We start from the raw sequence: 26,076 nt of genomic DNA on the forward strand, positions 1-26,076 counted from the left end.
TTTAAAAATGTACTTAATGCGTACTTTCATTGGCTAAAATTGTAGATAAAAATAAAATGTTTTCTCTTTATTTGGTTTAATTATTTTCTTTCACTTTTCGTCTTGTATAGCAACAATTTGCACATTAAAGGTAAGTTTAATCTATTCAATTTGCAATAGCTTTTTTTCTTATTATGCTAAATTATTTACCCAATACATTCTGTTGACTTAAACCCATTTTTATATAAAAAGCGACTTTAACGTACTTTCCCGTGCTCATTAATACTAAATCACTTTAAATCTCTGTTACTGCTCAAACACACAGCCCACTCATTCGAATGTCCATCCTTAACAACCGAATAATAATGGGAGTCCTTATTACAAAACCCGATACTGCTCTAAGGACTTAACCAACCCGATACTGCTAAAAGGACTTAACCAACCCAAGGGACATTCTAAGGCAAATGTAGGCTTTGATTCTATAACTCAATTTAGGAACACAGACGTGTGGTCTTTCTATGTGTTGTTGTGTCTTTGTTGGGGGTAGTATATAGCATATAGCATATTGGACTTTGAGACGAGAGTTGGTTCAGCTATTTGTAGATAAGCTACTCTGAGCGGTGGTAAGTACCGCATTTATATTGGCTAAGCACACAGCACATCTTTAAGCAATTAAGTACACTTTCAGTTTCCCAAAGACAGTATAAATCTAATATAACCTATGCTACATCCTAAAAAAACCAAGCACTCAATCCATCATTCAGGGGGCTCACTCTCTTAAATGCAGTCAACGATGATATAAATACGTGAAAAGGGATTTTTGTGCTTTTTTTAGGAGGTTGGGTATACTAGTACTGGATTGTCACAGGAAAGGATAGGACCTTGTTATAATAGAGTAGAAATTATGGGAGATTATGGGTAATAATAAATAGGCTTAAGACATTGTACGATAATTTACTGGTTTCTAGTACAAATACTTTTAACTTAATTACTGAGAAAAACAATTGAAAAACATATAATGCACCCTCTTAAGAAGCAGAAATACGGAGATTGAACACGCGTTCGTCATAATACTTGTTCAATTTTTTGGCTCACACTCACACGGACCTTAATTAACTATACCCTCACTAAATTCTAAAACTACTGATAACGTTTTTAAATGAAACATAATTCTTATCCTACTTTCCGCTAACCTAAATTCATTGAAATTTTTGGTGTTTGTTACTAAACCCGCTACCGATCCAGCACCTGCATCTAAAGCTTAGAGATTAATCGTATCCAGGTCCTGGCAGGGAGCACGAGGACTCATATCATCCGAGCCTCCACTTCCTCTGCCATCATCTCCCCCATTGCCCCGCCCATCAGCCGTTATATCCGCCATCGACGAGTGGTGTTGGTTTTGATTCTGTCGCATATTTGTGTTGTTGTTGACCATATGGTGGCCAGTCACATTGTTGGTCTTTGAGTTCGGTCCATCGGCCGAGTTCAGGTTGTTGTGTAGCACCTGTGTTTTCTTGGTGCCCAAGCCCAGAGGAAAAGCAAAGTCCTGCGGCAGTTTGTGCATGATCTTGCCGGAGGTTATCAGGCGACCAAAGCCCTCCTGGAAGGTGAAATATCCGGTATAGGTTAATTATGTTAAATAAAAGATATTTAATGCGGTATTACCTGATGGGCAAAGGCATATCCCGAACGTACGGAGCGACGTCCACGACGTGACGAGGCAGTTCGCCTGACAACACTTGAAGTTCGGGAGTGGATCTTCTTCAGGGACTTTTGTCGGATCTTTGATCGGGCAGTTCGTAATTAGTATCAAAATGCATGGATTACTTTTAAGTAATGATGTTTACCTTATCCGACAGGCTCGGATGTACATCGAGCAAATAGAACTTGTAGGCCAAAACTGGAGCCACCAACGCCATCACTGTGATCAACATGGTAACCCAAAAGGTAAGGTCCTTCATGGCTTGCGACAAGGAGCCCACATAGGGGCCACCGATAACATAGTTGTAGAAGTAGTCCAGCACAAAGTACCAAACCAAACTGCCCCAGATGGTCACATGATTGACAACGGTCCAGTAGGAGGTGTACAAAGAAATCTACAAGAACATTGAAATTAAGGATAACGACACTCCACGGAATGATATAAAGGTAGAATAAATGCTAATTACCGAGAATAATTTTGAGCTTTACTTACCTGAGCTGTATTATCCACTATAAGTATGGTAGCCACCACGGCGCCGAGGGTCATGTGATCGCTCACAATAAATCCGTTCGCCGAGACGCCATCCTTGTAGACGCCATACGGAATCAGGAACAGGACCAGCGAGGTGAAGGCACCGTGCAACACACTATAGATGAACTCTCGAATGTTGAACAACTCGCTCTTTAAGCCCGGAGTGTAGAGGCGCGGAAACTCTAGACTGTTCTTGTCCGAGACATCCTGTTCGAAGACGCCCAACGCCAAAACGGGTAGGGATGTGTAAAACAGATTATACACCGATATGAACATCGGGTCGAAAACCGTCTGTGGAGGGATTGAAATTAGTTGTTGCACCGAAAAACTCTTGTAGTTCAACGCACCTGAGCGCTGAAGCCGCAGAAGAGCGAGTACCAGCAATGGCACAGTGTAAATGCAAAGTTCTTGTAGAAGAAGTATCTGAGGAACTTGCACATGCGGTAGTAGGACCATCGACCATGTACCAGCAACAATCGCTCGAGGTATCGAAACTGGGCTATGGAATAGTCACTGGAGAGGACAGCCTGAAGACCCTCCTGTCCGGAGATTCCAACGCCGATGTGAGCAGCTTGAGGGAAAAGGTTTTCAAATATTACATTTTAATATTTGTCTTGGCATCACTCACCTTTTATCATGGACACATCGTTGGCGCCATCGCCAATGGCCAGAGTTACGGCGTTTTTGGCACGCTTTATTAGCTCGACGACCAGCGCCTTCTGAAGGGGCGTTACCCGGCAACAGATGACCGCCTTGCACTGCGAGGCGATGTCCAGGAATCTGTAGATTAGGTAGATTAGGTTAAATTATTCCATTATTAATTGCCACTCGAAAATTATGGGCAGGCCACGCACTTGTTCTCCAATTCCGGGGAAAGGCAGTGCACCAGCGAATGACCATTGACCACCAGAGCAAATCCTGTACTTTCATCCACCACAATGGAGGCAGTGCCTCCATCCTCGCTCCGCTTGTCATCGCCGAACAAGTCATTGCACTCAGCACTGTTCTTGCAAAACAAAACCCTAGATTAGTACCACAGCATGACTTGATGTTGAACAATTAAAATGGAAATGTCAGTGTACAGAGTGGTAAAGCTTAATGAGTTATATGTACAGAGATTTAGTTAAGCAACTACTTTGGATAATCTATTTAGGTAATGAACAAGACTGGACAGTGACTGTTTGTTTTCGTGGTTCTGGAACTGGTATTTGTTTGAAATTAATTCTTAAGATTGGTATTTGTACAAGGAATGGGGAACAGACAGAACGTAAACAGATGTTGCATGTTTTTAATTTGTAAAAAGTATTTAGTTTGAGAAATGTTTATGTATAGTTTACTTGACGGGCGGAACAAGCACCAATAGAGGGTTACATCCTTTGGTGGGTACTACTAAACTGCTCTCTTTCTAAGGTATCTATATTCTTGTAACTTAATGTGAAACAAAAAGGATATATTGCTATTGAAGTCAAACAGTCCTCTAAGACAAAACTAAAAAGAATCTGAGGTTAGAAGTAAATAAATTAATAAATAAACATATAAATGAAAAACTTTTAGATACAACGAATAATACATAGAAAAGTAGTAGACATTTGGCTAAAATAGGTTTTAATTTGTAAGAAAGAAAGATAGTCTAGCACTGAGAAGAAGATTAGGTTTCACTTCAGCTAGAAATATGTTTGGAAAATCATTCAATTTTAAAAGCTAATCTAATTGGGATATTTTTAAGGATTGCCCTCTACCTGTCCGGTCCGCCCTTATTATCCTTATTTTTCTCATCCCACCTAAAGGTAACCACCGAAATGGCAGGCGGTGGAGGCGGCGTGGGCGGTAGGTTCGTCTCCTGCATGAAGGCCGAAGTTTGTGTCATGGTCACGCTCAGCGGATCCATATTGCTGTCGCTGTTTAAGCGGTCAAGTGCCTCAAATCCTGAAGGAATCAAATTAAAACAGAATCAAACAAATATTTTTTAACAAAATGAGCTGACTATCGGGCTTTTAAACAACCTACCTCCTGGTCGAAACCGATTGTATATCTTAATAGATTCCTTAAACTGCCTCAGCTGCTTTTCCACTTCCTCCACCGAGTTGCCGTCCACGATGAAGACATCCGCAAGTTCATCCGTAAGCAGCTGGCAGGAGTAGCCGATGTTGATGGCAGTTTCTGTTGGTAAAATAGCTCAAATACTTAAGTGGAAGCCACGAGAAAATTTTTCCATCATGGCTTACCCTGCTTGTCGCCGGTTAGGACCCATATCTTTATGCCTGCATTCTGCAAATTAGCAATTGACTTGGGCACGCCGTCCTGCAGTTTGTCCTCAATTGCCGTCACCCCAACCAGCTGCATCTCGCTCTCGATCTCCTCGTAAATGGCATTCAGCTTCTGCTCCCTCGAGTCCATCGAAAGGGCTGCCTCCTGTTGCCGACTCCTCCAGTCGTTGTAGTACTGCTCCGTTAAGCGCCGTTCAGCCAGAGCTAGAGTACGTAAGCCCTCGCCGGCAAATTTCTATGGGAGGAGTGGGAGGAGTGCGTCACAAATCAAATCGAGGTCATGAAAATCTACCATTTTACTCACATTAAGGTGGTCCTGGGTGCGCGCCTTTAGGTCCTCCTGTCCGCCATGCAGACGATCATATATCACATTGTCCGCTCCTTTGCAGTAGAGCACCATGGAGTCGCCGCGCCGGAGAATCACAGACATCCGCTTGCGGACGTTGTTGAAGTCAAGGATATTTAGGAGCTCGTATTCCTGTAATATTTCACCATTTAAATTATTCACATTTTTTAATGTGCAGCAATTACTCACCTCCGTTTGTCCCATCACCTCGATGGTAATACTATTCGGTGTTCGTGTGCGAAAGACAAAGCCAAAATTGCGAGCGGCCGAAACGAGGGCAGCCTCATCGGGACTTTGGGCCTGGTACTCCAACTTACCGTCCACCGTTTCGGCCATGACCGTGTGGCAGAGGGCCAGGAGGCGGAAAAACACGTGGGAGTGCTCCTCATCCGACCGGACGGCATCCAGCAACGTGCGATCGTACCATCGGAAGTCAGTCTCGTGATGCGGATTGGCCGAAAAGTCAACACTTTGAAGGGCCTGGGATAAACAAATGTACTTCAGAAACTGCGAAGCTAGAGTCTATTCTGAGTTACTGTACGATAAGCTTGGCTGTATACAGTTTTAAGCCAGGTTAGCATAGTGTCCCAAAGCATATAATGCTCTACTAATATTAGTGGTGTTACAATGAAAGTATCTACTGTGCCAAAGCGTTAAATTCCCTTAAAAGCGATTCCTCTATCTCTTAAATCGAATAGTGTTTACATATTGTTCATGGACGATGTGATGTAAAATACTACGTCGTGTTACATAAAGGTGTAAACAAGTAATAAACGGTACTATTTGCATAATAAACATAAAAACGTTTCTTAAAAAATAAATATATTTTTACACTTTATTTACACAATACCGATCCACGACTCTGCTGTATGTACACGAGTATTGTGGGTATCAGAAAAAAGTTTGTGTGCAGCATACGTTCGAAATAATAAATACTTTTATCATGTTCAAGCCAAAAGATATCGTTAACTGGTAGGGTGAAAGCGATATAAGCACGCGATGGAAACACATAAACAACACATAACAAGACACTAATTGGTAATTGTGGGTGTGAATTGAAGGACATGCAACATGCATACGTGCACTCTGTGAGGCGACGAACTCCAATTGGTGGCGAGTGCCTTGTGACGATGGTGGTGCTTGGTGGTGCTAAGTGCGGATGTGGATTGTGGCTCCTCTTCGAGGTGGTGCTCGAGCTGAGAGAAGGCACCATCCAGCGCGGCTGTGGATGGCGCTTTCTTAAACCGGATCTTGACTAATCGCTTGCGATTGTGACTTGAATGGTGCATGTTGTGTGTTTCTGTCTGTTGGCTGTCATGCAAAATCTTTACTTTGTCGCAGCTGCTAGTGCGGGACAATTGGCGCTGCATACATCCGGCTCCAATCCTTTTGAAGCCACCACTGCTTCGTCGCTCCTCACTGCCTATGGGTGGACTGAGAGCTCCACTTCCGCCCAACCTGGGCGACAAACGGCCAGAGTCTTCGTCCTGACTTCTACCGGGCGCCGAGTATCGCACATGCTTGAGTCCTGGCCGCTTTTCACTGGCCTCCAACGGCGGCGCAGGCCGCTCGTGATCCGATCTGGGTCTGTCTGGCAGCACTTGCGCCTCCCCGGAGGATGTGACCACCATGGAACTCTTCTTCGCATGGACCTCGGCCTTGTGCACTAGGATGATGGGGGGTGGTGCTGCAGGAGGTGCTGCAGGTGGTGCTGCAGGTGGTGCTGCGATAGCTCCACTTGAGGGGCTGGGTCTGTTGTTGGTGTTGCTATTTTGGAAAATTGTTTGCTGCTATAACGAGTAATGTGAGTTGTTGTTTCTTCTCTTTGTTCTTTTCATTTTTTACATTGTCAGACGCACAATTAAACAAGGACGCACAAGGTTGGGGTCAAAGGAAAATGTCAAAGTTTAAGTTTGATTTGAAGGCACAGCCTCTGGCGAGACTGAACATTCTTGGGGCAGACTGTGCAAGCAACGGACACCGACACACACAAGACAACATTCCCTCAACCAAGTTAGAGGTTAAATTGGCCTTTCGGACCCGAAACCCCGAAACCCCGACAATCCGCCACTCACCTCCGTAATCTCGACCAGCTCGCCGGTGCGCAGGTCAATCACATCGCCATAACTGCGCCCATTGATGCTGCACTTGTTGAACGTCATGATGTTCTGGGTGAGGGTGCCCGTCTTGTCCGAGAATATGTACTGGATCTGGCCCAGCTCCTCGTTGAGCGTGGTGGTGCGGGCTTTGGCATAGGTATTGGTGGTCGGGTAGTACATCTCCTCATCCCAGTTGATGAGAAACGATTGTACGAAGCGTATAACCTGTGCAGGATTATATGCGTGCTTTACAATGCCACGTAATTGCCTCGTTAAAATAGATACATACCTCTACTGAAACGTAGAGTGAGATTGGCACAACTGTGTTTAAGACTATGGCATACGAGAAGAAGACCAGCAATCCAATGACTGTTGCTCCCGTGGGTATGTAATCTTTGGGTATGATGTGCTCCCAAGGCAGATACAATTGGAAGTGCTGGCCAATCAGGCCCTCCCAGATGGCGCAGCCTATCGCAAAAAGGGCACAAATCGACACCAGAAAGAGGACGATCTGAAGGGAGTGATATACGTTAGTTGTAGGTAGGCTTAACGAAAATTTAAAACGCCTCTACCCCAATAATAATAAAGTTGAGCAGGCGATCCACGCCAGTGCTCTTGAACTGGGTCTTTCCGGAGTTCTGCATCAACTTGGTGTCCACTCCGGCGAAGACCACAACGCCATAGCACCACTGCGTGTTCCGGAGAACACAGCCCCTCAGCAGGATCTTCTCGTTGTCCAGGGCGAACCTCTGACCCCGCCAAATCAAGGTGCCATCGAATTTGTTCAGCAGGTTGTTGGGCCGCTCGCAAATGATCTCGCCGTTGAAGTTCCACAGCAGATCATGGCGATCACCCAGCTCGATGGTTTCCGTCAGGCATTGCTTTGCCTTGAGATTCGTCTCCCCATCCAGTTCGGCTGTCTCGATGAAGCACAGACCATTTGGCTCCGATGTGGACAGCAACAGGGTGTCGGCGGCCACGAACTGATTGTTGTCCAGCCGAATGACATCGCCCACCTGTACCTCCGACCACTTGGCCTCCACCAACTTGCCATTGCGCAGCGTTTTCGACTTGCGATTGTTCACCTGCGAGTCAGAAATATGCCGTTGCTGAAAAAGAAAACACAGATTTAGAAACCCAATTTAGAAGATACTCGTACAACTAGTATTTCGTACTCACAATATCATCATAGGCATCCTTAACAGCCGTCAGAGTAAGTACTCCGATCAGGGGAATTGCTGTGGTCACCGGAGTGAGCGAGGATATCGCGGGTATCAGCTGGAGGACCAACAGGCAGAGGAAATAGAAGTTGGCCAGCCGCTGGAATTGCTCCAGCAGGTTGAAAGGCAGAAACGTGAACAGCGAATACTTGGAGGTCTTGATGTAATTGTTCTGTAAATTAATGGGGATTATAGTATATAGATCAGCAAACAAAAGAATTAAATGCTTATATGCATTCAATAAGAAGAGTAAATATTTACTTACGTGATATTTGAACTGGGCATTGAACTCTTTGTCGTTGGCTCGAATTCTACGTTCGTTTTCTGTGAAAAGCAAAAAGTAGGTCTTAGCTGGGATCCGTGGCCACTATTAAAATGTAGATGAAATGTTATCACTAAGTACACTAGACTAAGATATTTTTATTATAAAATTAAAAGTCCTTTATCTGTAAAGCTAATTTCCCATCTTAATCCCCTTTTACCAGAAAAGTAGTACGAGCTGCGTCGCCTTCTAATCTGTGAAAGACGTCTCATACTGGGCGCCGACTTTGACTCAGAGGTCACCGAAGGATCTCTCTGCTTATACAGCTCCAAGTCGTCGGATTTGTTGGCTGATGGATTGCCTCCTCCCGGCGCCAGGCTGTAGAAACTGTCACCCATCATCAGGGGTGTGGCGATGGTTTGAGTTGAGCTGCCTATATTCATGCCCTCAGGTTGGGCGAGGCACGCCCTCCGACTGCCCTCCAAGTCGGAATTCCTTCTGTCCTGCTGCACAACTTCCTCATCTTCATCGCAGTGCAATCGTTTCCTTCGGTTTTTGGAGCTCCTGGCGAACTGAAACCAGCGTGTTCTTTTGCTGGGCGCAGAGCGTGAAACTTCGGTAGCTCCTAATCCGGATTCATTCACATTTCCGGCTCCCTTTGATGGGGTCCCTTCATTATCCTCTTGGAGTTGGAGTTCCGTTTCCATGGGTTGGCCATCCAGAACGGAAAGCTCCAGCGTGTCAGGACGCCTTTTCAGCCGCCGGGCGGCTTCGCTGCATCTCCTGCCCCCGATCATGACCAGCTTAGGCTATAGGTGGAACAGTATCGATATGAGGCGTCCACATTACACTTCATTCTACGAGGAAAAGCGAAAGTTTAACGTGTTGCTAACTCCCGAGAGATAAAAATGCAATTGAAAACCCATCGGCACCGGACAAACTTTCCTGGGGGGCTGGCTCAATAAGACTGTTCCATCCATCATTTTGATAGACTGCTACCCCTCCCACTGCCAAAGAGCCCCAGACAGCTGGAAACGATTCTCATCACACAGTGAGTGTTTGCACGCATATGTCTGGGCAATAAATAAATAAACAAATTTCTGCTTTGATTCTTGGATACCCAGGGGAGTCGTCTTCAAAGGGTATATCAAATACTTGTTGAGATTTTTTAACTGGGTTTGATTTCGAAGCTAAATGCGTCACGAAATGTACACACATTTTAAAGCAATTTAGGAAAACTTACTTCCGTTACTGTTTTCCAAATAATTACCAATTAAACTTTTTCCAATAAACATTGTAGGTTGTTCTAAACTGGTTGTTCATACCTTTTGTGTTCTCCACAAGCAAATATAGTTTAATAGCTATGGTGCATTTCAATTAAAGTTCATCCAATAATTATTTATTGTGTGAGATTTTAATATGGAGCTCAAATAAACCGATTGTAACAAAAACTGGTAATTAATTTGGAATTGCTTTTCAGTGGTTTTAAATTAAACTGGTTACTGTTTGGTCTGCTGTATGTAAGATTTTAATGAAATAATAGCTTTGGCTTAAATGCATAACTATTTACGTGACATATTTGAGCTATGTTCTAAAAGAAAAATGTTTCTTAGGGCTGATATCTTCTTGGCGTAGTATTAAATTGCAAGAATATGTTTTTCAGAATCTTTTATCTGATTCCTTTGCTTTGGCTTTTCATTGGTTTATTTTATAAAGCACGCACTGTATTTACTGCCAGTTTCCATTTCAAACATTTTCACCTTGCTTTCTTGGAACTTTCTCGGAATTTTTATGTGAATACATCTGGGTGCATTATGGTTGAGCACTCGACTACAAAAATACGAAGACATGTGTACTACTTTATGTTTACTTTACTGCCTTATGGCCGATTGAGCAAATCTGCAGTAAGCAAGTCGCTCTGACGTCACTAAGCTGCCACAGAGTGTGTGTGTGTGTGTGTGTGTGTGTGCGAGGGTGTAAGCATTCCGCATTCAACAGGTGGCCTTTATTTGGGCAACAAAGAAAAGGAAGCTGCAGCAAAATAAAGTTCTCTCTTTTTACACTCTCTTTCCGTTCATAAATGTGGAAAAGCGGGCGGGTGTCAATGTCAAAACCGTTGTCAAGGCCACGGCGAATGCAGGCAAAAGGTGGGTATGAGAGGCATAACGGTAGGGGGAGAACGGAAATTGAATCTGAGACGAAAAGTTGATCCCAAAGTTTTTGTCTCTCTGTTAAGGACAATAAAGGGAATCGACAAAAGTTTGGCCCCACATCCGCCCGATTTCGAATTACAGCTGATTGGCGCTCTCTGTTTTTGTATGCCTCTTTGTTTGTAGGACTCTCTCAACTACACTGAGAAAATTGCCTAGGTATGCATAAGTTATTCTGGGCTGGTTTTATCTGATGCCCAAAAAATAATCCTTAATTTCTATTTATGTAGGTATTTATACATATATGTATCTTCAGGCCTCTTTTGCAACCATTGAAATTGTAATTTAAACTTTTTCCCTGTGTAGCAACAACAATGCCGGCTAAGCTCTGTCGCGCTCTCTCTCCCCCCTTCTCGGCCATGCACTCTTCCGCTCTCCTTAACGATATCCTGCTGCGAACATGAGTCATGCATGTGAATGTAAATTTGCTCCTTGCTCTCAATTTGTTTCGCCTTCTTGAGTTGTTTTTGCTGTTCGCTTTTCCTTCGCTCGCATGCGTCACCTTTAGTGTGTTGGCAAGGGGCGGGGCGGTGTGAGGTGGTGGAAACAAATTAACTACAAGAAAAGGCCAAAAGAATCGATGAAGGCTCAATAATTATGCTGGGAGCTAAGAAAACACAACCAAGCTGGGGCAAATGGGAAATATGTTTTCAGTGCCAGGTGCCAAATGCATCATCATCATCTGCCTCTCTTCGGCCCTTCGCCTTCTACCCCTATTCCTCCTCTCCTATTCCTCCCCCCACTCAGCTTCGTACATTTTTAGCACATTTCTTGCACTTATTTTGCACCGCTTGCGTTCGGTTTTTCCGTTTTTTCCGTTTTCATATTTTTTGCCTTTTATTAGTTTTCCGCGGAAGTTTTTATGGCAACGCGGAAACACCTTATTTTACAACTGCAACTCGAGTTCTTCGCGAAGCAAGGAGTTATATTCTATTTAAGTGGCCCAAGGCAACGCGAATTGCTAGGCGGTCGGCGGTCCGCAGCGCGATAAAACAAAAACGGCTAACGCCAAAGCCAAATGCCCAACTGCCGCGCGCAAACTGCGGCCAAAATGGGCGACGGCGACGGCGACGGCGACTGCGACGCCGTCAGCTGAGCGAAATGCGAGCAAAACGATGACAACAAATTGCCGACTGCGCTGCCAAGGCAACCAAACGGGCGGGTTATAAAGCTATATCTTGGCAACCGATTCACGCACACCTTCAAAAGCGAAACGGTTGGAAGCGGTTTCAAACGGTAAAACCAGCTTGGCTCAAAAGAGAGCTATGGAAAAGCTTGGACATCCAAAGTTTCCAATTCCAACTATTTCTGTGGACTAAAGTGATCTGCGGTTCAAAGGTTCAAAGCACAATAGGTAATAAATTCCACTCTCAAATTTGGCTTGAAGAAAAGAGGTTTTACTTGGAGCGAAGAAATCGTTGGAAGAGCTTTCATATTATGATCTGAGCTGACTTGATCGATTGTTTGTGGGTATTGATGTATTTCAATGGGCATATGAGGAATATTCGCAGAAACTATGATGTTACTACGGTCCACCCTAATGTTCCTTGCAGCGGCGGATATTTAACCCAATGTATACTTTTAATATTTAATATTTAATTTTTGAAAACAAGAAATATTATTACTTGATACCTTATTGTTCATATTCAAAAGGGTATTTCGCCGTTCGTTGCGGCAAAGAGTCGGTCAACAATTTCCCAAGTTTGTCAAGCATAAAAATGAGCAAATTTCGTAAGTCACCCTAAGAAAAAAACAAGGGAACAAATTCGAAAGAGAACGAGTGAGTCGACAAACAAATAACAAATTAGAGGTGCTCTCCCTCGCTCTGGCACGTGAGTTAAACAAGCAAGAGAAAGCGTGCTCTCTCCCATTCTCTTTTCATTCAAAGCAATGTCAATGTCAAAATGAGAAAAAACATTATTGGCGCTTGAAGAAGTGGCGCATATGGGTTAATGAATGATTGCCGGGAGGGGTCCCCACCCCCATTCGTAATCGCACCCCGTACACATTGCTTTATGTTCTTTTTTTCCTTTCGGAACAAGCAAACTTTCTCAGCGAAGCGCCAAACGGTGAATGTACATATGATAGATTGTGTAAATTTATTGTGCGGTTTTTGTGGCCACAGACTTACATTCCCGGAATTCCTTTGAAGAATTTTGCACGTGCTCATATACTAAGTACATACATACTATTTAACGAAAGAGCTTCATTATCAAAAGCAAAGAGAAAAACCACGAAAAAATGCAGGTAATTCAGCTTACACAAGGAAATAGTTCCCATTAGTTCGTACTCTCGTTTTCGTTAGGAAAAAAGTTGGGTCGTTTTGCAGTTTCTCAATTTGTGTTATTTATAAAACAACTTTAACAAAATTGAGTTTAAGGGTCACAAACTTCCTTGGCAACTTCAATGCTGGGTCGTCAAGATACTTGTCTCAAGTCAATAAAAAATTTTTACAAGTTTTCCTGATTCAACACTTTTGGATAAGCATCGAAAGGTAAGTTTGTTTCTTTATGTATGGGACAGATTATAATGTTAAATCATAATAAGCTTAAAAAAATGTTTTCCATCAATCCTTGCCACCTTAAAACCTTGGTTTCGCCAGGTACCCATCACATTATTGTTAGCTGTATTTTGCTGACTAGTGTATTACACAAAGTTATGTGTACACACTTACAAGTCAACAAGTACCCACCCTTACTGATGAATCGGAATAATTCGCATTCATTCATTGAGCGGCCAAAACAAGGTGCCTAATAAATCGAAGTGCCGTTTTGACCAAACTCAAGGCACTCACGCACTTACACACATACACTTCGACTCCCCCGCACACACACACGCACGCTTTGGGGCATTGGCTAACAGTACCTTTGCGGAATAGTGTCATGGCCAAAATCGAGCAACGGGCGGCTTTTGGTCGGAGTTTCCGTCGTCTCTCCCTGCAATTGGTTTAGTAACGCCGAAGAACTGGGTCACTATCTGGCCGAAATCAGTAACAACTGTTCAACTTTTTGCCTCCCCGCGGCATCGAGATTTCCCAATCTGAAATGCCAAAGGCTTTGAGCAAAATCAATTTGTAGCGGGCATCGGGCTTATGCTGGTTATTGATTCGTAAGTCGAGTTTTGTTCTATTGCTGAATGCATTCTTTTTGTTTTAATTGTTAGTCAGCATCGTAGGTAGATCTGCCAATCAGGAGAACTCCACATTTATGATTAGAATTGCGGTTGATGAAGTACAATTCCAGCAAACCAGCAGAAGTATCTGACCGTACCTGACCTACCAAAACTCTTATCTTATTTATCATATGTATCATATCATATGTATATGTATTCTTATATTCATTAGTCGTACATATTTCTGAACCCTTTATTAAAAAGTAAAGTTTTGATAGCACCACTCTACTCTACAATAAAATTGTTTGCCAACGCAAAGTCAAGCGCCCGCTTGGATTTAATTGAAAATATTTGACATTCCAGTTCTTTTAAAGTAGATCTTTATTAGCTAAATGCGTGCGGTTTTGAATTCTAAATTGTATTCATTGCCATCGAAAGTGACCACTTGATGGCATTTCAGACCAACTCAACTTTCTCTCATCCACTCACCTTTGGCCAATTGTGGTTGGGTTTTTGTGCCCATTATGAGGGTGTCTCTCGGGGATGTGTGTCCTCGGCGGGTTTCTATCTCATCTGATAAGGCCAGCAGGACTCACGCGGCTGGCGGCATCCGGGGCTGCTTGACTCCGGTTCCGACAGCGGTTCCGGCTCCGACTGCGAATGGGACTGCGACTGGGACTGCGACTGGGGTTGCGACTGGGACCGGTTGGGCAGCAGCTCGGTTTCGATTGTCGTCGTGGCTGAGCGGACTGATTGGACCGAGCGGAAGCCAACCTCCTCCATATGGCGGCCTTGTCGAGCCGCCGAAGGCTGCCTGGAAGAGGGGTAATAGGAATGTGTGGATTCAGTAAGCATTCAAATGATTCGTCATCGGGGGAAAAGTTTTGCTTTTTCTAGATTTCTCTGTTGAATTTTTAATGGCGCTCGTAAAGCGTTTTAAATGGTGTCAGCTGGTGACCCAGAAGGTCGATCCATTGGTCACTATTCACGGTTGGATGTGGGAAAGGATTGTCCGCCGCCCAGCTGGAGGAAAAGGAAAAGTTTCCCCAAACAAATAAACTTGGGCTGGGTCGTGGACTGGTCTATTTAAATTTTGATGCGTTCACATGCTAATTGTCACACGAATGAGCTGATTTACAGGGACTGGTGGTCTGATGTATCCATTAACAGCTGTCTACTGTGGTGTAACCGCTATTAAAAGCAAATACGCCCTCCAAGGATCATGTCCTTGGCGGTTATAGGTGCCACACGGCGGATACGTAATGTAAAATGCATTAATTGCATTTGGGTGCGGTTTCTCCGAAATGCTGGCGTAATATTTCATAATTCATTTGCGACCGGATGCACAAAACTAAGTCAATGATCAAAAATTAATACAAGCAATTACAGCCCCGACCAAACAAAACACAGCCAAATTAAATACAAAGAAACGATTTACCTACAGTGACTCACTCCGCGACTCGTAAACAAAGCAGAAAATGAAGTACAAAAGCAGATGAAAAACGTTGCGAGTGCACATGAACCCGGCCGAAATCAAACAGAGTTGAGATTGATGCGAATTGTGAACGCCCTTCCGGTACATTTTGTAGTGATAAGATACATTTCTAGGAACACTCCTGTAAATATTTATACATTTTACACATGTTTACTATATTAATGAGGTTAATTCACAATCAACATCAATTTAAAAAGTCTGATGATAATAATTATTATTTTCAAAACTATTTGCTTTTCCCTGAAGCTCACCAAAGTACCCCATTGCAGTAGTTCAACTGTATGCTAATTGCGTATAATAAGAGACCATTCATGAATAATAAACAAACGACCGATTTGTGTGTCGATCGCAAGCCCCTATAGGTCACTCGATTGGAAGCTTTTGCCGATCGTTTGCTTTTCGAATATCTTCCTCTTGCCTTAGAGCTCAAGAGTAATTGACTAAGTGGCAAAACCCCAACAAAATTGTTTATAATCACATGTGGCTTGAATTACATTGCAGCTGGACAACCAGATGTGGCAGTTCGTTATTTACCGGGAGTTTTTATCACTGTGACCAAAACTAAATATCACTTATCAGCAATTATTCCAGATTCTATTGTTGTTTTCCTATGATAGGAAACGAATTTCTTCAATCTCCAATTTTGCTATTGTAATTTATGACCCACTTAACTTAAGCTCTGGATAAATAATCAAACCAAACTTCTCAAACCATCCAATAATAAATCAACATTCCCAAAAACATTAAACAGACTTCAAGCACTTATAATAGACGACCGATATATGAATTATCCATAATTACATTCATCCGTAATATTTTCGATTATTTCGATATGTTCACCCCTCCATAGATAGGCATATAATTGTTTCTTATCTATTTATGGATCATTGTAACAACAATCCTTGTAAAAATTAGACTGGTCACACCCCAGAATATTTTTAGCTAATAAACCTTGAACTAGTTAACAGCTTACACAAATGCGGTATGAGTTTGGGTCCTCAAAATGTAATATGTCTGAAAATAATAATAATGTGTTCTGAAAATAATATAACGCTTTACTATGTTATTTAATGAACTATTAGTAATGTATTACTCATAATGGAAGTCTAACAAATAAAAAATGTTTTCTGGAATTTTTAGGCTGTCTGTTATCTTAAACCAAGCCCATTACTTTGGAATTAATAAGAAAACAGCTCATGCTAGAGAAGCAGCTTATTTCATATAAAGGCATCTGATATGCAAGTTTGAAAAAAATACAAAAAATTGTTTCTCGAATAAGAGTGCCCCCTCCATTAACCGCTCGCAAAAGCAGCAAAATTCCCCGAGATACTTGTTCAGTCAGTCGAGCAACTGCTAATGAAAGGCAATCAATGCAATTGAATGTTGGAGCATCAATTTCAATTGATTTGGCGCAATTAGAGCACCAGCAGCAAGAACTACAAAGAAAGTGACTGTGAGGAGGGCCATGGAATCACCCACGTGCAAATTCAATAAGCACTGGGTCAGATTCTACTGCGGTGAGGTGGAGAATCGGGCTCTAGGAGCCGCTTGAGCCCCACCATAATAGGCGCATAAATTATTTAGCCTGCATTCATAGTTCCTAAATGACGCGACCGCCGCGGAAGCGAGCGGCTCAAAATGGAAATGTGCAACCAAGGTCAATGCTTCCCACATTGCCAGTTTTTCCTCCCCCCCTGCTAAGCTCCCTGCAAATTCCATGAAGTACCTATTCATCGCCATTAACTGGAGGGCTGAAGTCCGTGCAAAATTCCTGCTGCACCATGGTGGGGGCATCTATTATAGCATTGGAATTCTTAAGTTGCGTGGAAATTTCAACACGCTAAACGGCTGATGAATAAGTAGAGAAACAATATTCAACCAGTATTAGCAAAATGTGTATACAACATTTTAAGTTTACAATGGACATTTTTGCAGTTAGTTGCTTAGTTGACAAAAATTATTTGGCTAACATGTTGAACACAGATATACACTTAAAGAGTACGTATATCCGGTAGATACTCGCTGCACTTGTGTGCTTTTAGCACTCTGACAGCTAAGGAAAATCCATTAGCTAGCATAGGTGTCAGGGGGACATCTTAGGTTGAACTATAATCCCTCGCAGGACTTTCCCTCAACCCTAGATTGACAATCAATAATTTAGCCGTCTCGTGGTCGAGAAAGGACTCATCGCAGATAATTACCATGCAGTGGCCACTAATCCCGGGACTCGTGGGAGTGCGTGCTCCGTGTGTTGCATTAAAAATGTATTTGCTACTGAAAACCCGGTCTTGGTGACACGTGGCCCACAATTGGAAGTCTTGCCAAGGTGTGGGAAATGGGCAGGTTCCCGTTTACCCGCACAGCTCCCTTTGGAAATCCTCCCCAGACTTGTTGAACCAAACGCCGCAATGAGACATTTCATGTGGCAACATCTGTCCGTCGATTTCCCGAAGCCATTGTGCGCGGATACGGCGGTTTGTCTTTGGGCCAAGTTGTCACCTCACTGGAAGCGACGAACATGGAGTTTCGGATACCCCAGGTGGGCTGTGCGTGTGCCAGCAATCGCGTGATGGGAACACCACATCCTATCCTATCGCTGTTCCAACTCGCACGATCCCATCGGTAGATAGCGAAATTATGTACCCGATGTGGGCAGAAAAGGAGATGTGGGCCGTGTATAACAAACGCTTGAAGCCAAATTGCCGCTAGGAATGCAAAATGAAATGCGGGTTGGGGTCGTAGTTTGGTAGATAGTTTGAGTGGGATATTGGAATGCGCATAGAAAAAACGAATAAAGATATTCCTTGTTAGGTCTATCTAATGGAATTCAGGACAGCTTTGGCACTTTTTGTTGGAATCGATATTATGTGTTCAAATGGGAATTCATTTGATTAAATTACTTGGAATTTTTATTAAAAATTGCGTAATTAAAGTGATTTTGTAAACGAATTAAATTGTTTTTGTAATGTTTGGCTAATATACAAATGCCCTAAGATTTACCTAGAATTGATTGATTTTTCGAAATCAGTACATTCTCGGCTAACTGTAACGATAACTTAAAACAATCCATTAGCAAAGACCGCCAATGCTGATTATAAACGTGCCATGAAGAACCCAAACTACATCAACGTACATTTTGTTACCAAACCAGACAAGTTCATGGCGGACCTTACCTTGCCCAGCTAATTTGAGGCAATGTTAATGGGGCTATATGCCCCATTGGGCATATTGGCACCACCTTTCCCTTTCTATGGTCATATCCCAACTCTTGTTTCCTAGCTTTCCCTTTTCGTTTCCCTTTCAGTTGTCTATCACTCTTTGGCCTTTCGGGAGGGCCATATGAAATGCAGTTGGAGCTGAGGTAAATCAATTCAGTGGCCAACAATTCTCTTAGAGTGCTTCGGCATACCCCGTTCTATATGTGTATATATTTATTGTCCATATAGGAATATGGCAACTATAATTTGGTTGGACATTTTGCGGTTGTCTAGTGTACTAAGCTTTGTGCACGTTGTGGCGTTCAGTTTTTATTTTCATTCATAGTTCGATGAGTGGAAAAATTCGTCTGCAGATTTTAATATATTTTTTCTCTATAATTGGTTACTTTTTCTGATGTTACTCCATTTTTGTTACACGGTACCGATCCTGAAGGAAGGCATTTCATTTATCTTGAAAACAATAATGGTATAATAATTGATATTAATGTCGAACCCATTAATCAGAAGGCCTTCTATATTTACTGTTTGCGAAATAATTATACTGTAATGACCGATGGCATTTTTTATTGAGATCCGTGGTCAGGGGCGGCAAATATTTTGCGCTGTTTTCAGGTTGCCAGGTCAGGTAAAGCTGGGCCAGTGAAAGCGACTAAACCGATTATTCGGCTCTTATCTGGCCACGAGATTGCTTCCACCCTAACTACCTATTTTTTACGCCACTTTCACCTGCCCACGGTCCTCGCCCTTGTCCTCGTCCTCGTACTCGTCCTTTGCGTGTCCGTCTATTGCCTTTGACAGTGACCGTCGTCGTGGTCGTCGTTGTTGCCAGTGGTGGTGGTCACTGGTTGGCGTGTGGCGAGCACTTATAGCCGTGCTGACCGATTGTCCATTGTCCGCTCCGATGGAGCTATGCGGGGGATTTGGGCCACAAGTAAGTGCTGGGCCCACCCGGACTCGGCCGTGGCCTTACAAATTCGGAGATAGTCGCGGAAAGGGCTCCTGGACGAAACTCTCTTCAAAATTGAGCTGTAGCCCCAAGTGTGTCAATTAAAAGTGCCACAAGTGTCTCCAACGTGTATCGATATCGGCTAAGATAGCAAGTGGCAGAAATATCCTCAAGGTTGCGCTGGAGCTATTTTCTCGTTGAATCAATTGAGACAAATATTACACTGGCACGCCTTATAAAACATTGATGTTTTTCTGTTTATAAGTATCTTTTTTTTGCACCAACTTATCTCTTAAACAGTTGGCGATTTATATCTGAATGAACTTTGAAAAAATGTACAGACTTTTTAGAGGCAGCTTTTACGGCTACATTATTTATTTAAATAAATGTCGATTTTGTAGATGTGATTATAGGTAGTTGGAGCAATTTACAAATTTTGCCAATGCATTTTAGCTTGCTACTGTCAACAAACAAAACAGCAGCGGCGAAAACAACCAAATTTGCATTTATTAAATATTTAAGCTGCGCCCGCAGCCCCCAGTTAATAGCTTTAATTGTAAAATATGGATTTTTATTTTCAATAATGTATATCCTTGTTTACCTTGTTTAATGTTCTTTTCGCTGCTCTTCTGATGTATAACATAATTTTGTTGTACTTTTTGCCTTGGCAATCTTTGCGCTCATTGTTCAACTTACTTATCTCACATGTGTATCTCTCATTTGTATCTCTCAATGCCTTATCTTTGTCTCAGTTGTGTGGATACTAAATATTTCAATCTTTGGAATGAGTCAGAAAGGCAGTTACCTTAGGTTTCTAATTCACTTTCATAAATATCTTGAAGTTACAAAAATTCACCAGTTCCTAGAATTTAATTGCTATATTTTAAGATCCAAAGTGCGTTGCCACTGACTTGTGTTTAAGTTCTACTGAACTATATGCTCCATTTATCTCTGGTTCTTTTTTGCTTCTATTATCTCAACTTTGGCAAACACAAACAAATTGTATGAAACAACCACAGAATTGCCTTGTTCATAATATCTACAGTTTTGAAATAGCCATATTCTTAGGTAATTATTATTAAAAGTCGAGGGTTAACTGCCGGCAAACACATATACGAAAAGATAAAAACAATTGGAAACTTCGCTAAGGAATGGAGAAGAAGTAAGCGGAATGGGAAATGCCTGAAATTAGTTTTTGTCTTGCTTTTGGTGATTTCTTTCAAACGAATCTTTTTACTCGAAGATGACATCACTATGTGAACACCGCCGCTGAAAGATCAAGAAGAGAAGCAGAATTGAGACACGTGTCTGCCTAGGCTCGATCTTCACTTTTTTTTCTGAAATCTTTTCCATTCCGTAAGCCATAGCGCTTACAGATACACACATATATTATTTTTCTAAGGCCTAATTAAGCTGAATTCAGCCGACCGACGATTGAAAGACTTACACGACGGGGAATCCCAAATACCAAAACGATTTTCGGGCATCTACCAAAGCAACGATGTCGTCAAGATGCCAGTTAAAAATTATTGGTAAATATCTATTTTAGGAGGCCTATTCTTTACTATTTGTGTGTCTATAAACCATTCACTTCAATCGTCATAACTTGTTATCTTTAAATTCAAGCTTGGCGATCTTAAATGTCTATAAATAGGGGATAACCTATTTGGGGCACACACGTTTTGGCTTATTTAATGTTTTTAATAACTATCAGTAACGCTCGCCTGGCTAAAGTCAATGACCAAGATCGACAGATAATGCCAGTCACTATAAACATGACTTTGCAGAAAAGCTGACCACCCAATAAGGGCAGAAATCGGAAAATACCCTCATACACCCCTATAAGCCCACCTGAGTGACGAGGTGTCAGCCAGTGTGTTTAACATAGAAACGGAGATTGCAACAGATTACCCCGATCCCCAGTTCAGCCGAGTTGCAAATTTTCTGGGAGAAACTGTGGCAAAATTGAAATGGGGAGCAGGCGGAGTGGAAGGGGTAAGATTGTGCATATTGCACCAGCTGTTTATAAGTCACTCAAAATAATTGGAAAGACAAGACAAGGCAGCATCAGTGCTGGCACTTTTGGCTTCGCTTTTCTTTTCCCTAAATTTACGCTTTTAAGTGTCTTAAATTCTGTTTATAAAAATACTTACTCATTAATTGTGTCTATATACATATAAGGTTTTTTTCTTTTAATTTTCTGACCAACCATGTTTGGGAAATTATGAACATGTTGGCAGTACTGAACAAGTGATTGTTTTGCAAAATGATGAGATAAATCAATTTTACTACAGTTCACTTATTTGAAAATCAATGCAGTATTGTGTGGAAAATACTGGCAACAGTGAAAAGCTGCTTTAGATTACTTCTCAATTTTTTTTTAATTTAAGAAATTTGGGTCTGAACAGCTCTGAACAAAAAGACTCACCCGGCAAATTGGCCCGATGGGAACGGAAAAGCGGCAGTTACGGCAGAGCAGAGTGTTTGAGCCGAGCTTGAGACTATAATGCCGGCGTCGACTTTTCGAAGCTTTTGAATTTGCCGCTTTTGTTTGAAGTTGTTGGGGGTGTTGTTGCTGCTAATTCTGCAGCTGTTGCATGGGCTCTATTGTGATTTGTTGTGTTTAACTCGTTTCATTGCACTTGACATAACTTTTCGAGGGGACTGAGAAATTGGTGACGAACCAAGCAATGAGAACGAAACTTGGAAATGAAAAGAACTTCCGAATTAGACCCGCTTCTTTCCCAAGAACCGTGATATTTCCGGCCGACGGAATGGTGTTTCTTTTCACCGAGCACACGACCGTTTCGTTAAAAACTTGGATTACAACTAAAAGCGGCGAATTCTCGGCGACGTAGTCCACCAACTGAGCGCCACGCTTCTCTTCCGCTCGCTCGCTCGGGAAGAGAGCTTTGCACTCTTCTTACCAACTGATAAATGTTAATTGGTGTTGCCAACCCGCGTTGCCAACTTCTGGGGGGCCTGGGGAAAAAAGCTAAAGCTGGAAAAGCTAAAGCTAATTGGAACTATCGGTGCGGGTAAAACTATAATTTCGCTTTGGGCTTACAAGCTCACGGGGGAATTTCCCATGGGTGACGAACATTAAGCACTGATGATTAAAGTTCGCTGAACATATTACGATCAGTTTAATATGAACACTATACCAGAATCACTTAAATGAAGTTTGAATAGCTTAAAAAAGGGGATTAACTAATAGTCAAAGAAGAAAAATATTATAATAGATTTTACTATGGTGATTTAAAAGAAACGGAAAATAGAGATAAAACTTCAACTTCTTAACTACGCCAGCTACTAGTGCAAAGTTAATTACCTACAAAAAAAATGTTCATAAACAAGTAAAGGACCATTTAGCAAACACAAGGGACTAGGGACTAAGTATCTTAAAACTCCCATTCAGGGTTTGTTGTGTAAGAAAAATGCCCAGCTTACCACTTAAGAGGTCTGGCAAGCCCACAACAATTAATATAAATTAAAGCGTTACGATTATGCGAGACAATCTTCATTAATTAGACGCAAGTCGAACATAGAACAAATTAGCCAAGGGTTCGCATCCAGCGGGGGAGGGGGGTTCACAACCCCAACCGGCAATGTCATTAACGTCACGTCGCTTTCGCCAGTGTCGCCTTCACCTTTTCCATCGCAGGATAAAGGGTGCAGTAATTATATTTACCGTTAATCCTGATTCACCACAAAAGGATAAGGACGCGGAGGGCAAAGGGTGACCGCCTGAATGGGAAAAAAAGAAAATGCAACAAAGAGCATTAGTAGCACGAATGTTGTTGGTGCTAAAAGCGGGTTACAGCGGTTACAATCAACCTTAATGAAGTCGAAAACCCACGCACGCGTTTTAGCTACCATTTTTTACTTAGTCAACAAAAAGTGGACTGAAATCACGGAAAAAAAAACGAATTGCTTTCGGAAAGAAATATGGATTTTGAGGATTATTAGGGAATAAAAAAAGTTACCAACTTATTCGAAGTAAGCTTAATTCAAGACCATAAAAAAAAAACACAAGATACCAGGTATCTCACCATCGACTATTCGGCATCCAGTCGATTCCATCTGCAGTTCATTTACATAGTATTCGATTAAGTGCAATTTACTTTGCGTTTCGATTTCTATGGCTTTCCTTTCTCTATGGCATTTGAAATGAAAAGCGTGAAGCTTAAAGTGCGTTTGGCTCGATTGCCTGAACACTGAAATCAAGTGCGGTAGATTGTAAGCTGCTGGTGGAACTCAAACCCCATTGATTCTCGAACTTTTACTGGTTCGGTCTGACAATAAACACAGCTCTACTTGCTGAAACCGCAGGTGCCTACTGAACTTTGGCTTGGAACTTTCTGGATTGCAGTTGATATTTACCTATTCCTGTATATTGGTTTTATTTTTCTTCATTTGAACGACAAGTACGTAGGTTCCTTGCTTGAAAACCCAAGTTTACCTGGAAATTTCTAATAGAATTAACACTAGCTGTCTTCAAGCTGTCACCTCAGTTTCAATAATAACAAAATTATAATTTGCATTATCGTTTACGGCACTGTTAATAGAACAAGCTATTCCTTGTTTAGCCTAAGTGCATAAATTGCTAATAAATTGTCACAACATTATGCATATTGGTATTTTCCAGACCATCTCCTTGGCTCCTCAATAGTTATCCTTGGCAAATATTTAATATCGTAGATGCATTTTCCTATGTACTCGCAGGATAAAATCAAACCAGATTTTCCCATATGTGTATGCGTGTATGTCCTAGTACGTCTATCAGAAATTTGTCTTCCATGTCATCGAAAACTCGCATATTCGGGGAGCAGAGTTGGGCACCCTTCCAAAACGAATGAATATGGACAAAGGAGAATATATATTTATATGCATTCGCAGGGAAAATTGAAGTCTGCTGAAATCTGAAAAAATTGAGAAAAGCAATCATAATGTAGATATTGAAATATATTGACTGGCGTGCGACTCGAGAGTTACCCCCAAATGAGCAACCCAATTTTTGAGTTCAAGTTCTTGCCCCAGGAGATATGATGTTTGTTTAAATTTATTTCTTCGCCCAGATGCCATTGCCTCCAACAACACATATTAATTTATTTACGACTTTTGTTAAATGCTTAAGTTAACAGCTGCGCTGTGTTTAGCTAATGCAAAGCAGATTGTGATAAGGGAAAACTTTTTGTAACTCCCACTGACCATCAAAAATGCACTGAATAATGAATATTTATTTAAAGTTTTTTATATACTCAACCCTGTTAAACAATGATTTATATCAAAGGGCCAGCATGTGCTATTATACAAGAAAAAGGGTATATTATAAAAAAACAGTCATAGCAACAATCTATGTTTTAAACAAGATATAAAGATTCCTAATGGATAGAAATGGAAAATGATGAGTGCCAGAAATCGTTTTTGCTATATTATATATTTTTAAGAGTACAATGCAGTCGCTTTACTGCTTGTTACAATTTTGATCTTTTGTTTTATTTCACAGCACGATTGATGGGCTTTTAGCAGCTTTTGGTTTTTGTTGCCTGGCTTTTGGCTGCGATAACTGGCGCAACTGTTCACTGTTTTCACTGGCTCAAAGGCGACATAAAGAATATTTTGATTATTTTGTGAGCCAGAAGTTGAGCATTTTAAGGCCCGCCGGCATTTGCATTTCAAATATACTTTTACGACAGCCAGTCAGCCAGGCAGGCAGTCAGCCAGCCTCTTAGCCTTTGGCTTGGCCCGCATCCCGCCCGACACCTTCCGCCGCAGGATCTTTTGCTGCGGGCGAGACGAGGTGAGCCACATGGAAGTGAGTGAAATACCACAAATGGCGTGTAAACACAACAAAGAGGTAATAACAATGGATGCCAACGAGGTCCCTGACTTCGAGGACCAATGGCAGGGCGACCAAGTAGCCGAGGGGAGCTCGTCCGCATTCCTGGAGCCTTTGAGAGGAGTCCTCTCAACGCAGCGCGTTGGGAGGTTGCAAGGATGGGGGGATTGGAGGCAGGACTTTGGCACCACGCACCAAGCACCCGCACTTTCGAAAACATTTTTATTTGTTTCTCCGTAAGCTGTGTCAATACACAATAAATTGAACTGAGCAGGAATTTATGTTGGTCCTGTGCGAGGATATTCTGCACCCTATCTGCCCGCTGGCACTGTTATCGCACTGGGGCGTCAATTGCCTGTTGGCCACCGTCCCCTGGGGATTTAAAAGTTCAATAATATTTATTTGTTACTTGCTCTTTGACAACAAAGCACACCGATTATACTTAGTGCTAGGCCGTCGTGCATCAAGTCGCGCTATTGGCCCACTGCCTCCTACATAATGGCAATTGGCGCACAATAGCCGAGACCACAGATAGGAGTATGTCTTCTCCGGGGCAGTAAATTCCGGCCACTAAAGGCGATGATTTTTCAAGAGACACAGAGCTAATTTAGTGACCGAATGCCAACGCGGTCACCGCCGTGATTTACGGGGTCACCATTTGCACGACTCCAATTATTTGTTGGCTGCCGCGGGACTTTAACCTTAGAGAAAAATAGGAGGAACGGATGAGTATATTTTACCTTAGATTAATGTCAAAACTCAGTTTAAGAGGGAACAAGAAATATTACCTGCTTAAAATCTACATTGTATTAGGTTTTCTTAAACCCGCTAGCTCCTAAGCTCTTTCG

At 42.2% G+C, this 26,076-nt stretch overlaps 1 protein-coding gene across 4 annotated transcripts; it reads right to left on the reverse strand.

Moving 5' to 3' along the window:
• Nucleotides 1-59: 59 nt before the first annotated feature.
• Nucleotides 60-22,220, reverse strand: LOC6553868 (phospholipid-transporting ATPase ID). Of its 4 annotated transcripts, XM_026979780.1 has the most exons (20): nt 11,372-11,779; nt 8,627-9,263; nt 8,410-8,468; nt 8,104-8,316; nt 7,497-8,033; nt 7,214-7,435; nt 6,901-7,149; nt 6,157-6,615; nt 5,015-5,305; nt 4,784-4,957; nt 4,438-4,714; nt 4,220-4,372; nt 3,952-4,138; nt 3,067-3,213; nt 2,841-2,992; nt 2,560-2,783; nt 2,174-2,503; nt 1,827-2,075; nt 1,645-1,761; nt 60-1,579 (listed from the first exon to the last, which is right to left on the reverse strand). In XM_026979780.1, exons 2-20 carry the CDS (start codon nt 9,201-9,203, stop codon nt 1,241-1,243), a joined length of 4,956 nt encoding a protein of 1,651 aa, XP_026835581.1. In that variant the 5' UTR covers nt 9,204-9,263; nt 11,372-11,779; the 3' UTR covers nt 60-1,240. The 4 variants fall into 4 exon arrangements, with proteins under 4 accessions (XP_026835581.1, XP_026835579.1, XP_026835572.1 ...); XM_026979778.1 differs by lacking the exons at nt 6,157-6,615; nt 8,627-9,263; nt 11,372-11,779 and adding exons at nt 14,217-14,541; nt 21,815-22,220; XM_026979771.1 differs by lacking the exon at nt 6,157-6,615 and having other exon boundaries at nt 3,994-4,138; nt 11,372-11,778.
• Between the last annotated feature and the right edge of the window lie 3,856 nt (nt 22,221-26,076).

Source organism: Drosophila erecta, unplaced genomic scaffold, assembly GCF_003286155.1.
Source record: "Drosophila erecta strain 14021-0224.00,06,07 unplaced genomic scaffold, DereRS2 tig00000000-arrow-pilon, whole genome shotgun sequence".
Classification (NCBI taxonomy): Eukaryota; Metazoa; Arthropoda; class Insecta; order Diptera; family Drosophilidae; genus Drosophila; species Drosophila erecta.